General features: G+C 48.1%; 1 protein-coding gene across 4 annotated transcripts in view; it reads left to right on the top strand.

The window, feature by feature from the left end:
• Positions 1 to 8,299, top strand: part of LOC120941710 (zinc finger protein 569-like) — a 120,557-nt gene extending 112,258 nt beyond the window's left edge. For 2 of the 4 annotated variants that reach the window (XM_040355303.1, XM_040355300.1), the window contains exon 7: positions 5,131 to 8,299. In XM_040355303.1, coding sequence (XP_040211237.1) covers positions 5,131 to 7,976 — 2,846 coding nt within the window. In that variant the 3' untranslated portion in view covers positions 7,977 to 8,299. The remainder of the gene's footprint in view (positions 1 to 5,130) is intronic. The other 2 variants (XM_040355301.1, XM_040355302.1) reach the window with 2 other exon arrangements.
• Positions 8,300 to 15,603: the final 7,304 nt, after the last annotated feature.

Raw genomic sequence — 15,603 nt, 5'->3', positions numbered from 1 at the left:
AACACTCGGTCCTGTTGTGAATTGTTAACCACTTCAGACCCGTGGGACGTCCTGGGACGTCCTGGACTTTGAGTGGTGATATCTGAATGATGCCTGCAGCTGCAGGCATCATTCAGATATCTCTGTCTTCAGCCGGCGATTCTGTGCACCAGAAGAACGATCAAAGCGGCGGTTCCGCCGCTCGATCGTTCTTCTAGGCAGCGGGAGGGGATGTCCCCCCCCTCCCGCCGCCATCCGGTGCTTCTCCGGGCTCTCCCGTGCCATCGGGGGCCCGGAGAGCGAATCGGCCGGCGCGCGTTGCTGAACCATAGAGATGACTGGTGACCAGACGGTCACAGTCATCTCTATGACCGTCGGAGGGCCGGGCGCGACGTTATGACGTCACGCCCGGTACCCGGAAGTAAACAAAGCCGCAATCGCGGCTGACGGCATGTAATCGGTGAAATGTTTTTCACCGATTTCATGCTTGTAAGCCTGTAGGAGAGATGTGGGGTCTTATTGACCCCACATCTCTCCATAAAGAGGACCTGTCACAGTGATTCCTATTACAAGGGATGTGTACATTCCTTGTAATAGGAATAAAAGTGATCAAAAAAAAAAAAATGTCAAAAAAAGTGTAAAAATAAAAAAATGAAGTAAAAAAATAAAATAAAATAATAAAAAAAAATATTTAAAACGCCCCTGTCCCGGTCGCTCGCGTGCAGAAGCGAACGCGCATTCAAGTCCCGCCCACATATGTAAACACCGTTCAAACCCCACATGTGAGGTATCATCGCGTGCGTTAGAGCGTGTGCAACAATTCTATCACTAGAGCTACTCTGTAACTCAAAAATAGTAACCTGTAAAAAAAAAAAAAAAAACCTGTAAAAAATTTTAAAGCGTCGCCTATGGAGATTTTTAAGTACCGAAGTTTGGCACCATTCCATGAGTGTGCGCAATTTTAAAGCGTGACATGTTAGGTATCTATTTACTCGGCGTAACATAGTCTTTCACATTATACAAAAAAATTGGGCTAACTTTACTGTTTTGTTATTTTTTAATTCATGAAACTGTTTTTTTCCCTAAAAAAAGGCGTTTGAAAAATTATTGCGCAAATACCGTGCGAGAAAAAAAGTTGCAATGACCGCCATTTTATTCCCTAGGGTGTCTGCTAAAAAAAAATATATAATATTTGGGGGTTCTGATTAATTTTCTAGCAAAAAAATTGTGATTTTTACATAAAGGAGAACAGTGCCAAAATAGGCCCGGTAACGAAGTGGTTAAGGACTGGAAGCGTTTCGATACCTTCGGGTGATTCTACGCTATACAAGCAATAAGCAATAAACAATAAGCAATAAACAATAAAATCTCTCAATTGTAATCCCCCCCGGCACTCAGGACAGACCTAGAAATTAAGGGGAAAGCTATCATAGTTCAATCTCATTTTATTAGGTTTAAAGCCATTTAGAACCAATGCCCTCACATAGACTTGTGTTACAATTGCAAGTACCCAGGAAGCACCGCTCGGTGTGCACTCCAAAGACCCAGTGACATGCCTGTGAGCCCCCACCCAACATGTTTTGTCATAACCCGTTAATGTCTTCAGGAGCAGGCCCTGGCCTCTGGGCAGGGCACCTCCTGTCTTCCAGGTGGAGCCCTGAACTATGAGCAGACCCTAGATCAGGGGTGCCCAACCAGTGGCCCACGGAGCCCCCTGATGTGGCCCTTGACCTCCTGCTCTGGGATGGAATAGAATACGGTTATTAACCACTTAAGCCCCGGACCAAAATGCAGCTAAAGGACCAGGCCCCCTTTTTGCAAATCGTGACTGCGTCGCTTTAACTGACAATTGCGCGGTCGTGCGACGTGGCTCCCAAACAAAATTGGCGTCCTTTTTTCCCCCCCCACAAATAGAGCTTTCTTTTGGTGGTATTTGATCACCTCTGCGGTTTTTTATTTTTTTGCGCTATAAACAAAAATAGAGCGACAATTTTGAAAAAAAATGCAATATTTTTTACTTTTTGCTATAATAAATATCCCCAAAAAATATATACATTTTTTTTTCCCCTCAGTTTAGGCCGATACGTATTCTTCTACCTATTTTTATAGCGTTTACAAAATAGGGGATAGTTTTATGGCATTTTTTTTTTTACTACTAATGGCAGCGATCGGCGTTTTTTTTCGTGACTGCGACATTATGGCGAACACTTCAGACAATTTTGACACATTTTTGGGATCATTGTCATTTTCACAGCAAAAAATGCATTTAAAATGCATTCTTTATTGTGAAAATGACAATTGCCGTTTGGGAGTTATGTGTGACCTGAAGTGTGTTTACAACTGTAGGGGGGGTGTGGCTGTAGGTGTGACGTCATCGATAATAGGGAACACACGATCGATGCAGCCGCCACAGTGAAGAACGGGGAAGGTGTGTTTACACACGGCTCTCCCCGTTCTTCAGCTCCGGGGACCGATCGCTGGACTCCAGCGGCGATCAGGTCCGTGAGTCCCGCGGTCCCGGAGCTTCGGACCGGGTCGCAGGAGCGCGCCTGCGACCCACGGCTGGGTACTAGTACAGGACGTACCTGTACGTGGATGTGCCATTCTGCCGACGTATATGTGAAGGAGGTGGTCCTTAAGTGGTTAAAGGTCAGTTTATTACTAAAATGACATTGTATATATGGGCATATCTATTCTACAGTGGTTACTGGGCTGCTTTCAAACTGATCTGCCGGTGCCGAGCAGTTTACCCGCACTGAGCCATAGACTTCTGTTATTACCTGCAAGTTTGGTGAGCTTTCTGAAAGTGCTCCAAATGTATAGAATATAATAAAGTCTATTGCAAAGTGCGGGAAAGCCAAAGGTACATTGTGTTGCACCCGTGGTGCGGATAAAGCCTTGTGCCCCTTTTCATAATGGACAGTCCGACCAATTGGACCCTCCGTTCACCTCTAAGTAGTGGCAGATATAAACCGACTTGTGTCCTACCTCCAATGTGATCTACAAAAAAAAAGAATATAGTGGGCTGTATCCGTGTCCGCTCTACATAGGCAGAGCAGACACGGACATGCCATCCACCCTCTCCGTTTATTGTGGCCCGCGACTGGTTACCAAGTCACTTACGTGGCCCTCGCTCTTCAAAAGGTTGGGCAACCCTGCCCTACATTATAAAGTCTGCTGGAATCTCGTAAAACCTGGATACTGGGTTTGAGGCTTCTTCGATCCCAAAGCTCTTCAGTCTCTGAACTGCAGACCCTAACCTGAGAGTATCTGTAGAAAACCAAAAAGGAAATTTTCTCTGTCCAGAATAGACACGTTGAAGCCCCTCAATCTACATCTTTGAGAACACTTTGTCATTTTTGCCTATTTCAACCCAAAGCCAGGTCACCCCACAACCACAGTTACCAGAAGCCATTGAATACATAAGCCCTCACATAGACTTTAAAGGGGTGGTGTAGCGCTGAAGGAACTAGATCAAAGTCCCATATAAACTAGCCGTGTAAAGAGTAAATGATAAATAAAAGTCCATAATGATATTGCTGGAACAAGCAAAATCCGATTTATAAGGACACCGCCACCACTCACATAGACTTTTATTACAATGGCAAGTAACCAGGAAACGCAGTGTTTGCTTTGAAGACTGAAAGTGATGATAGTGGGAGCCCCGTCCAACGTGTTTCGTCATAACTGATAGATGGCTTCAGGAGCATGCCCACGCCCCTTTCCTCTGGACAATGCACCCCCTGTCTTCTATCTGCCACTACTTAGCCCTGTAGCCCTTTGCTATGACCAGGCCCTAGATTATAAAGCCTGCTGGTCTCTCATAAACCCTGGACACTAGGTTGGAGGTTTCCTCAATCCTAAAGCTCTTTAACCACTTCCCGACCTCCTCATGTACATTTACGTCGGCAGAATGGCACGGACAGGCACAATCACGTACCTGTACGTCCTCTGCTAGACGTGGGTGGGGGGTTTCCGATCGGGACCCCCCCCCGGTACATGCGGAGGTCGGGTCCGCTCGGGGAGCGATCCGGGACGACGGCGCGGCTATTTGTTTTTAGCTGCTCCGTCGCGATCGCTCCCCGGAGCTGAAGAACGGGGAGAGCCGTATGTAAACACGGCTTCCCCGTGCTTCACTGTGGCCAGCGCATCGATCGAGTGATCCCTTTTATAGGGAAGACTAGATCGATGGTGTCAGTCCTACAGCCACACCCCCCTACACTAGTAAACACACACTAGGTGATCCCTAAATGTTACAGCGCCCCCTGTGTTTAACTCCCAAACTGCAACTGTCCTTTTCACAATAAAGAATGCAATTTAAATGCATTTTTTGCTGTGAAAATGACAATGGTCCCAAAAATGTGTCAAAATTGTCCGAAGTGTCCGCCATAATGTCGCAGTCACGAAAAAAATCGCTGATCGCCGCCATTGCTAGTAAAAAAAATTAAAATGCAAAAAAACTATCCCCTATTTTGTAAACGCTATAAATTTTGCGCAAACCAACCGATAAACGATTATTGCGATTTTTTTTTTTACCAAAAATAGGTAGAAGAATACGTATCGGCCTAAACTGAGGGAAAAAAAATTTATATATGTTTTTGGGGGAAATTTATTACAGCAAAAAGTAAAAAAATATTGCATTTTTTTTAAAATTGTCGCTCTATTTTTGTTTATAGCGCAAAAAATAAAAGCCGCAGAGGTGATCAAATACCACCAAAAGAAAGCTGTATTTGTGGGGAAATAAGGACGCCAATTTTGTTTGGGAGCCACGTCGCACGACCGCGCAATTGTCTGTTAAAGCGACGCAGTCCCGAACTGTAAAAACCCCTTGGGTCTTTAGCCAGCATATTGGTCCGGGGCTTAAGTGGTTAAAGTCTCTGAACTCCAGACCCAAATCAGGGAGCATCCAGGGAAAACTGAAAAGGTAATTTCCTCTGTTCAAAACAGATACTCTGAAGCCCCTCAATCTGCCTCCCAGAGAACCCTGTGTCATGTTTGCCTAATTCAACCCAAAGGCAGGCAACACCACTGTCAGTCGCCAGAATACAATATTTTCCCTTAAGTGGACCTTTTACTTGTTCTTTTTTTCCTGGCCTTTATCTGTATGTCACAATCTTGCAGTGTTGTAATCATTTTGTCATTTTGTTGTAGGATGTGAACCTCCCGATCCAACCCAGAACATTCCGGAGTCGCACCAAAAGGAGCAGAACAGCCTTGCCTCTTTCAGGAAGAAAATGTTACGCGATTCCAGCCTAGAGCCAAAATGCCTCGAGTGTAATGGCATCTTAAGATGCTACTGTGACATGCTGAAGCAAAACGTAAAGAAGCCATTCGCGTGCGAGGACTGCGGAAAATCTTACCGCCAGCAAATGTACCTCCTTTTACACCAGAAGTCACACTTCCAAGAACACCTCTACAAGTGCCCTTTGTGCGAAAAAAGCTTTGACAAAGATTTGGTGCTAAGGAAACACATGAGGACCCACCAGGGACTGACCGAAAAACACCTGAATTCCTGCCGGAGGGCCACCAGGACACCACCGGACACCTTGCCAATAGCCACCGGGATGCCACCGGACACCACAGCCACCGGGACACCACTGGGAGCCCCGCAGGCCGCCTTATACAGCTGTGAACAATGCCAAGAAGTCTTCCCCAGCAAAAACCTTCTAAAGATCCACAGCCGGGACCACAAGAAAGGGAAAACGCACTCCTGTTTGATATGCGGGCAGATCGTCCGGTCGTATGCTGAACTTGACATACATGTGAAGGGGCACAAGAAGCCCTACAGATGCAGCGTGTGTGGAAAGATCTTTACCAATAGGCCAGATTTCATGGCCCACTTCCGTGAACACTCCGGGGAGCAGTTATACAAGTGTAAAGTCTGCAAGAAAGGTTATAGCAGGATATCCTTTTTATTTAAACACGTAAGGGTTCATTTATCTCAGACCGCCCAAATATCAAAGCCGGACCAACCATCACTCCCGGAAGAGTACAAGGAGGAGCTTAGAGAAACTGAAAACACAACCGTCTTCCATGGATTGCCCCAGAAAGAGGAGGAGTTCACTGGAATGCCCCTCAGCTGCTTTTCTTCCACACCAAAGGCCAACATGGACACAGCCAACATGGACACAGCCAACATGGACACAGCCAACATGGACAGCGAACAAACTTTGAAAGTCAGGAATGAACATCCTGTAGAATTTGAACCAGTTGAAAAAGGCAAACGGATAAAGTGCAAAAAATGTAAAAAGCGGTTTCGATACCGGGAATCATTCAGAAGACACAGAAAGTCCCACCAGATCAGGTTCACGTGCCGCCGGTGTGGACAGGTCTTCCGCAAACTGGTCGAATTATACCTCCATAGACGCGAACACAAGAGCTACAGGCCGTTCATGTGTAAGCACTGCACCAAAACCTTCAGCTCCAGATCGCTGCTGCTCCTGCACCTCCGTTCTCACGACCTTTCCGAGAAGGGCAGCCGATATCCGTGTGCCTATTGTAGGAAGGTCTACAGGTCACAAGCTAACTGCATTTTTCACCAGAAAACCCACATCTATAAGCCAGCTGAGAGCCCGCCCGAAAATAACTTTGCGACCTTCAGCAATATTCAGATCACTCCGTTTTCTGACCAGAATAGTGTGGCGAATACGCCGTGTGAAGAAGTTCTGCCTGCTAAGATCTCCATCAAGCCAGCTAATGGCCCACCCAAAACGAACTTTGCGACCTTCGGCAATATTCAGATCGCTCCGTTTTCTGACCAGAAAAGTGTGGCGAATACGCCGTGTGAAGAAGTTCTGCCTGCTAAGATCTCCGTCAAGCCAGCTAATGGCCCACCCAAAACTAACTTTGCGACCTTCGGCAATATTCAGATCGCTCCGTTTTCTGACCAGAAAAGTGTGGCGAATACGCCGTGTGAAGAAGTTCTGCCTGCTAAGATCTCCGTCAAGCCAGCTAATGGCCCACCCAAAACTAACTTTGCGACCTTCGGCAATATTCAGATCACTCCGTTTTCTGACCAGAAAAGTGTGGCGAATACGCCGTGTGAAGGTCTTCCTGCTAAGATCTCCGTCAAGCCAGCTAATGGCCCACCCAAAACGAACTTTGCGACCTTCGGCAATATTCAGATCGCTCCGTTTTCTGACCAGAAAAGTGTGGCGAATACGCTGTGTGAAGAAGGTCTGCCTGCTAAGATCTTTGTCAAGCCAGCTAATGGCCCACCCAAAACTAACTTGGCGACCTTCGGCAATATTCAGATCGCTCCGTTTTCTGACCAGAAAAGTGTGGCGAATACGCTGTGTGACGGTTTGCCTGCTAAGAACCCTGTCAAACCAGCTAATGGCCCACCCAAAACCAACTTGACGACCTTCGGCAATATTCAGATCACTCCGTTTTCTGACCAGAAAAGTGTGGCGAATACACCGTGTGAAGGTCTGCCTGCTAAGATCTCTGTCAACTTAGCTAATGGCCCACCCAAAACCAACTTGACAACCTTCGGCAATATACAGATCGCTCCGTTTTCTGACCAGAAAAGTGTGGCGAATACGCCGTGTGAAGAAGGTCTGCCTGCTAAGATCTCTGTCAAGCCAGCTAATGGCCCACCCAAAACTAACTTGACGACCTTCGGCAATATTCAGATCGCTCCGTTTTCTCACCAGAAAAGTGTGGCGAATACGCCGTGTGAAGAAGGTCTGCCTGTCAAGATCTCCGTCAAGCCAGCTAATGGCCCACCCAAAACTAACTTGATGACCTTCGGCAATATACAGATCGCTCCGTTTTCTGACCAGAAAAGTGTGGCGAATACGCCGTGTGAAGAAGGTCTGCCTGCTAAGATCTCCGTCAAGCCAGCTAATGGCCCACCAAAAACTAACTTGACGACCTTCGGCAATATACAGATCGCTCCGTTTTCTGACCAGAAAAGTGTGGAGAATACTCCGTGTGAAGAAGGCCCGCCCACTAAGATCTACGTCAAGCAGGTGTCCTACTGGCCCTGCCTTTAAATATGCATTTTATAGCAATGTTTCTAAAACCGTACTTTGTGCAATTTGACAAAAAAAAAAGAAAGAAAAAGAATGTTAAGTGTTTAGTTTGTGATGTTTAATGTTGTGTCTGAGCATCCAACGCTCGCTGTGCTGTTGTAGTATGTGGAAGATGGCGGAAGGGTTAAAGGGGGGGGTATATCGGTGGCCCATTGGCACACGGCCTGTGTGTTTTTAGGGAATAGACCTCATCTTCTGACCTTGTGAGGTCTATTAGACCTATACACATCCAAAGGGGTCTCTACCGAATGCCCTCTTTTTAAGGTCTCGTATTTTTGTATTGATTCAATACAAAGTGGTTGCAATGCATCTCCGTTACTGAGAAGGAAATTGTTCCGATTTGGACCAATGCCTGGTCCACTTTTTTTTTTTTTTTTTTTATACTGTTTAAACTTTTTTTATTTAAGACTCCACAAGATGCCTGTTAGTGCCTTTTTTATTATCTGCTTATGTGCCCCTCTCTGATTTAGTTTCACCCTGTTACTGGACCAGACCTTCCCTGATGGGATGGCTAAGCCACACTGTTCAATGGGACTGTCCTTCGCAATTGTTAGAGATTGGCCATTGGGCTTGACAATTTTTTATTTTATTTTTTAAAGTGGTAGTAAAACCCGCTTTAAAAAAAAAAAAAAAGAATACGGCTAGGACTCAGGAATTGGAACAGGGACCTCCCCAGAGGTCAAAGATCAGAAGGCGGGTTCCCAGAGGTCAAAGGTCATGAGGCGTGGCTGACCCGCTCCCACCAAAGTGTACCCGCCTACCCCAACTAAGTCGGGGAATGAACAAGTATACTAGCTCATTATGAAATGCTTACCTCAGAACGAAACCCCCCGTATCGGAGCCTGGTCCACGCTGAGGGAGCTGACATCTTGCTCTCGGCGCGTCTTCCGGGTTCGCGGCTCCTGCGCTGTGAGTGGTCGGAGCCGCAATGACGTCGCATACGCGCGGGAGTTTTCTTCCCGACAAAATCCGGCAACGCTGCCGGACCTTAAGCCGGGGCATTCAGAGCGCATGTGACGTCAGCGGCTGCATGCATAGGGAATATCTCCTAAACCGTACAGGTTTAGGAGACATTAATTCTACCTACAAGTAAGCCTTATAGGCCTTATTATAGGCTTACCTGTAGGTAAAAGGGTACATTTTGGGTATACAACCACTTTAATCTAGGAGACCGCAAAAAAAAAGGTTAGGAGTCAGTTTGTGTGCAGCGATATGGAACGTGTATCACAATCAACTTTTTCATGCATGGGCACCCCAGCGCGTGCGTTTACGTTTGTACGTGCGTATATGGAAGGGTGATGGACTCAAAAATATAGCTGTGCTAGGGTGTATCTTTCATTTTTTTTTTTTTTCCATCATATAGGGGATAAAAAGTCCCCATGTGATTGTTTTGGTGACCGGTTCTCTTTAATGAGACATGCAGGATCTAAACGACCCCCCCCCCCCTATGTCTTCTCTGGACTCCACTGCAATGCAGATCCCCATGCTGGTCGGGGAAACTCAACAGCGGGACGTGTATGGCGTCACTTCCAGGTCGACGTGCAGAACCCCCTACGCCAGTCCCAGGCCCGCAGATGGGCATGCCTAGCCTCAGGATACATAGCGGGGGGGGGACTTTACATGCACGTATAGAAGCAATCGGGCAGCAGCGGAGCTGCCCCAATGCTTCCACCAGGGCCACATGTAGGAAAAAAAACTACCTACCCGGAAACTACATGCGTCGGGCGATACAAATTGTGCATCCCTGCAACGGTGAATGGGCTGACAAAAGCCCAGGTGCCAGGACGTTGTTTCTAGCCATGGGATTTGTAGAGCCCTGACCATGAAATCGCAGAAGGTCAGGTTCCAGTAGTCAGGAAAAAAAAAAGGAACTAAATCTGAGAAGGGCATCTAAACAGCTTTGATTATCCCCCTACCCGTCCCTTTAAACAGTTTTGGAACATCTGGGTGATGGGAAGGATCGTGATCATGTGACCACTGTCGTGGTGGTCACATGATCAGGACCCAGAGCTGTCTTTGGGTGGTCGTAAAGGGGTTAAGAGTGACAGCAGAATATTGTGGAAGGATTTTAGAATGGCGGACAGGTTCATTTAGAACAAGGGTAGGCAACCTTGAACCTCCAGCTGCGGTGAAACTACAAATCCCATCACGCCTCTGCCTCTAGGAGTCATGCCTGTGATTGTCGGGGTCTTGCAATGCCTCATGGGACTTGAAGTTTCAAAACAGCAGGAGGGCCGAGGTTGCCTACCCCCTGATTTAGAAGGAAATGCTCACCAGCTGCTATAATTTATGTATGGAAACACTAGGCCTCGTTCCCACGCGTCACATTTTAGGGCGGCTCATTCATTTCGATGGGCTGCCCCATTCATGAGAAATACGCCAAAAAAAAAAAAGTGCTGGCACAACTTTTTTTAAATTGCAGTACCATGCGTTTTTGTGTTTTTGGCACGTGCTTGCTTAGATGCGTGGGGGTGCCATTAAGAATTGCACTCTCATGTTTTTGGTGCAGGAAAATTGCTGGATTTTACACTAATTTCCAATCCGCACCTGGTGTGAATAAGCCCTTTGAAGCCCAACTCCATACAAATGCTTTGCATTTTTTTTTTATATTATTATTATGTCTGTGACCCCCCCCCTCCCCCACTGAGATTTTCCTGAAGTTCCTGTACCGGTGATACCAGGCTAAGGGAGGCAGTTGTCACTAGTACATGGTGGCCAAGACCATTTTTTTATGTTTGTTAGAAGGTGTAACCCCCCACCCCACTCTAATAAATGTTTTTGTCTACCTGTTGGGAGAGATTTCCCATCGCTTCCTGTCTTACAGAAACAGACTAAAATTAAAAAATATGACCTTTTGACCCCCTTTCTTTATTCTGCCCAAGACGAAACATTTGGGGTGGAGTTGGGCTTTAAATGAGCACGTGATTGAAGAAATTATGTAATAGAGCTGCTTAAAACATAACTCAGGGGGCCTATCAGAGGTCTTTTTTTTTTTATGGGAAATACGAATCCTTGTGGATGTGTCTGTCTGGAAACTAAGCAATGTTTTTAAACAATATTTCTGAAAGTTCTAAATAACTTATCTGGAAATTTCCATAACCCTAAGGCAGGGGTCTCCAAACTTTCTAAACAAAGGGCCAGTTTACAGGCGGGAGGGGGCAGACGCTGGTGTCAGTGGGAGGACTAGAGCCCCATTGTTGGTTGCCGGTGGCAGGAACTGTGCCCCGTTGGTTGCCGGTGGCAGGAACTGTGCCCCGTTGGTTGCCGGTGGCAGGAACTGTGCCCCGTTGGTTGCCGGTGGCAGGAACTGTGCCCCGTTGGTTGCCGGTGGCAGGAACTGTGCCCCGTTGGTTGCCGGTGGCAGGAACTGTGCCCCGTTGGTTGCCGGTGGCAGGAACTGTGCCTCGTTGGTTGCCGGTGGCAGGAACTGTGCCTCGTTGGTTGCCGGTGGCAGGAACTGTGCCCTATCGTTGGTTGCCGGTGGCAGGAACTGTGCCCTATCGTTGGTTGCCAGTGGCAGGAACTTGTGCCCTATTGTTGGTGTTAGTGGCAGGAACTTGTGCCCTATTGTTGGTGTTAGTGGGAGGAACTCGTGCCCTATCGTTGGTGTTAGTGGGAGGACTTGTGCTCTATCGTTGGTGTTAGTGGGAGGAATTATGACCCATTGTTGGTGTCAGTGGATGGAATAGTGCACCAAGGGCTGGCTTAAAGGCAAGCAAAGGGCCACATCCTGGTTTGGAGACCACTGCCCTAAAGGCATGGGTGCTCAACCTGTGGCCCTCCAGCTGTTGCAAAACAAGAAGTCTCTTGAGGCTTTGCAAGGCTGACCATTACAAGCATGACTCCCAAAGGCAGAGGCATGATGGGAATTGTAGTTCCGCAACAGCTGGAGGGCCACAGGTTGGTCTAAGAGCTCCTCGACATTGACTTCGGAGCAGTTTTTGTCCCCGTACAAGTCAGTGGGAGTACAAAGGCAGCTCAGAGATTGGTGCAGGTCAGGTCAGAAGAAATTTCCACAACCCTAAGGCTGGGGTCTCCAAACTTTCTAAGCAAAGGGCCAGCTTACGGGGGGGGCAGGCAGACTTTGGTGTCAGTTGGGAGGGGCAGATGTCTTGTCTTTGGCATCAGTGGGAGGACTAGTGCCCTATTGTTGGGGCCAATGGAAGGAACTCATGTGCCCCATTTTTGGTGTCGGTGGATGGAATAGTGCCCCAAGGGCTGGATTAATGGCAAGCAAAGGACCACATCCTGGTCTTTAGACCGCTGCCCTAAAGGCATGGGTGCTCAACCTGTGGCCCTCCAGCTTTTGCAAAACAAGAAGTCCCATGAGGGGCTGACCATTATAAGCATGACTCCCAAAGGCAGATGCATGATGGATATTGTAGTTCCGCAACAGCTGGCCCTTAGAGCTCCTTCGACATGGGCTTCGGAGCAGTTTTTGTCCCTGTACAAGTCAAGGGCAGCTCAGAGATCGGTGCAGGTCAGAAGCAGCTCAGACTGGGGCTGGAACCTCGCTGCATTCACCCATCTTCACAAGTTGTAATGCAGACCAGATCCACTCTGTTGTCAACAGACCGAGTAATAGTCTAGGCCAGGGGTCTCCAAACTTTTCAAACAAAGGGCCAGTTTATTGTCCTTCAGGCATTAGGAGGGCCGGATTGTGGCTAGCGGGGGTAGAAATGTCCGGGGCCCAGCATCTGTAAGAATAAATATGGCCTCAGGGTTGGTGGTCAATAGGAGGAGCAGTGTCCTTCTTAGTAGTAGGAATAGTATCCCATCATTTGTATCAGTGGAAGAAATAGGGCCCCATTGTTGGTGTCAGTGGGAGGAATCGTGCCCAAGGGCCGGATAAAGGCTAGCAAAGGGCCACAGTTTGGAGACCCCTGGTCTAGGCCAATGTTCTCCAAACTGCAACCCGAGGGCTGGATGTGGCCCTTTTGCTTGCCTTTGGTAATTGAGGCAATATTTCTTCTACTGACCTCAACAATGAGCCTTCACTGACACCAACAGTGGTGCCCCACTCGTTTCTCCCCCCCATCTAGTCGTAGTCCAGATTGAGGGTAAAACGATTCGGTGGAGGAGTTTCATCTGGTGGGGGGGCTGGGAGGACCCTGTAATGGTGTCCAAAGCTTATTGCGGATTTGAAGCAATTGTTTTCTGAGGAGAAGACGAATCCCCAGAGGGCCCAGCTCCTGCACTGGTTGCGGTGCGGAGGCCACCTGAAGTACATTTGGAGTTGTCAAAAAAAAAAAAAAAACGTTGGTAGTAACTGCAATAAGCTGAAAAGCAGATTGCCGTTCTTTAGAAATTGGCCTCCGATATTGGCCAAGGTTTCATAGCCACATAGAGATTAAGGAATTGTCTTTTCTTCCTCATCCATTGAGGGACGCAGGAAGGAGATCGCCTTTTGGGTTATACTGCCACCTACAGGTGGATTGGACACTGGCCAGACCAGTATAACCGAAGAACAAAAAAAGTTTTATAAGTCCTGAGATGTGACTATGTTAGTTTTTTTATTTATTTTTTTCATGATTTTTATTTTTTTTAACCTTTTTTTTTATTTATTTTTTACTTGATGATCCTGCCAGGGTCTTAGGGTGACCACGCTCACTCACTGTACTGTATCTATGGCGAAGCGGCGTTGTCACCGTAGGACAGGATTACAGAGTCCAGCCCCCGCTCATCACTATTAGGGGGAAGGTGTATTGTAAGTCATAGGAGGTATGGATGGGACTGACAATGCTGCTTGAGAATTAACTCGTCCACTCTGAATTTCTGGCAGGATCAGCGGGTATTTTTTTTTTTGGAACCCTTCCAGTTGTATATGTAATAGAAGAAAAAAGGGACCAAATCAGAGAAATATCTTGTTGGGGTGTAAATGGCCTTTAAAGGAGGCAGCAAATGCCAGAGTTGTCAGTGTTATTGTGTGTGGGATTACTAGACAGGAAGTTGGTTGTGTGTAGGAAAATATCTTCCCTCTGTTCCGCAAATAATTATTTTATTCGGTTTTGTTCTTTTTTTGGAATGTTTATTGGCACCTTTATGGAAAATGTTCCTTTCCCGGCCTCCTAACCCTCACTTGTGAGAAATGTATGTGCCCGGGTTCGGGGGCCACACCCGTCCTTCCAGCTGCAATAGTGGCCCTCTTCTCTGGTTATGCATCGCCCGAGGGTGGCGGGATGGTAAGTCTTTAAAGGAACACTAAGCAATTTTGTACTTTTTTTTGTTTAATAATAAATAATCATTTTAAATAGTGTGTTTCTTTAGTTGCTGTGTGAGTCTTTTTATTTACATCCGAGTACATGCACGGCACTTCCTTTGCTGCTACATGGAAGAACCAAGGTGCCGATAGGATGGGAAGCTCTCTGTGACTGGAGAGCTGCTGGACTTTGCACTCGTCGGACAGCTGGTGGGGTATTGGTGCGGGGGACTTGGGTGTCCTTCGGGGTGGAAGTGCGGGGGACTCGAGGGGGTCTTTTTGGGGTGGAGGTGTGGAGGACTCCTGGGTGTCTTTTTGGGGTGGAGGTGTGGGGGACTCCTGGTTGTCTTTTTGGGGTGGAGGTGTGGGGGAACTCCTGGTTGTCTTTTTGGGGTGGAGGTGTGGGGGACTCCTGGTTGTCTTTTTGGGGTGGAGGTGTGGGGGACTCCTGGGTGTCTTTTTGGGGTGGAGGTGTGGGGGACTCCTGGGTGTCTTTTTGGGATGGAGGTGCGGGGGACTCTGGGGTGTCCTTTTGGGGTGGAGGTGTGGGGGACTCTGGGTGTCTTTTTGGGATGGAGGTGCGGGGGACTCTGGGGTGTCCTTTTTGGGGTGGAGGTGCGGGGGACTCCTGGGTGTCCTCTTGGGGTTGAGGTGTGAAGGACTCTTTTGCTCTGACACATATTTTGGAGAGTCAGTGGGGTGGAGGTGCGGGGGACTCGTGGGTGTTATTTTGGGGTGGAGGTGTGGGGGGGACTCTGGGGTGTCCTTTTGGGGTGGAGGTGCGGGGGACTCGGGGGTGTCCTTTTGGGGTGGAGGTGTGGGGGACTCCTGGGTGTCTTTTTGGGGTGGAGGTGTGGGGGACTCCTGGGTGTCTTTTTGGGGTGGAGGTGTGGGGGACTCGGGGGTGTCCTTTTGGGGTGGAGGTGTGGGGGAGTCGGGGGTGTCCTTTTGGGGTGGAGGTGTGGGGGACTCTGGGGGTGTCCTTTTGGGGTGGAGGTGTGGGGGACTCTGGGGGTGTCCTTTTGGGGTGGAGGTCTCGGGGGTGTCCTTTTGGGTTTGAGGTGTGAAGGACTCTATTGCTCTGACACATACTTTGGAGAGTCGGTGGGGTGGAGGTGTGGGGGACTCGTGGGTGTCCTTTGGGGTGGAGGTGAAGGACTCAATCTTTTGCTCTGACATATACTTTGGAGAGTCGGTCAGCAGGTGCAGACCTCTAACAGCGGGAAGTGGGCACCTGGTTCAGAACCTCTCACACAGGGTGGGAAGTGGGCAGCCGGTGCAGAACCTCTCACACAGAGCCGGAAGTGGGCAGCTGATGTAGGACCTCCAGCGCAGAGCTGGAAGTAAGTTGCCAGTACAGAACCTCTCACTCAGAGCAGGAAGTGGACT

Source organism: Rana temporaria, chromosome 5 (assembly GCF_905171775.1).
Source record: "Rana temporaria chromosome 5, aRanTem1.1, whole genome shotgun sequence".
In the NCBI taxonomy this organism is placed as follows: domain Eukaryota; kingdom Metazoa; phylum Chordata; class Amphibia; order Anura; family Ranidae; genus Rana; species Rana temporaria.
Note: the sequence above shows the minus strand (reverse complement) of the source record. Positions and strands in the feature narration are given on the sequence as shown.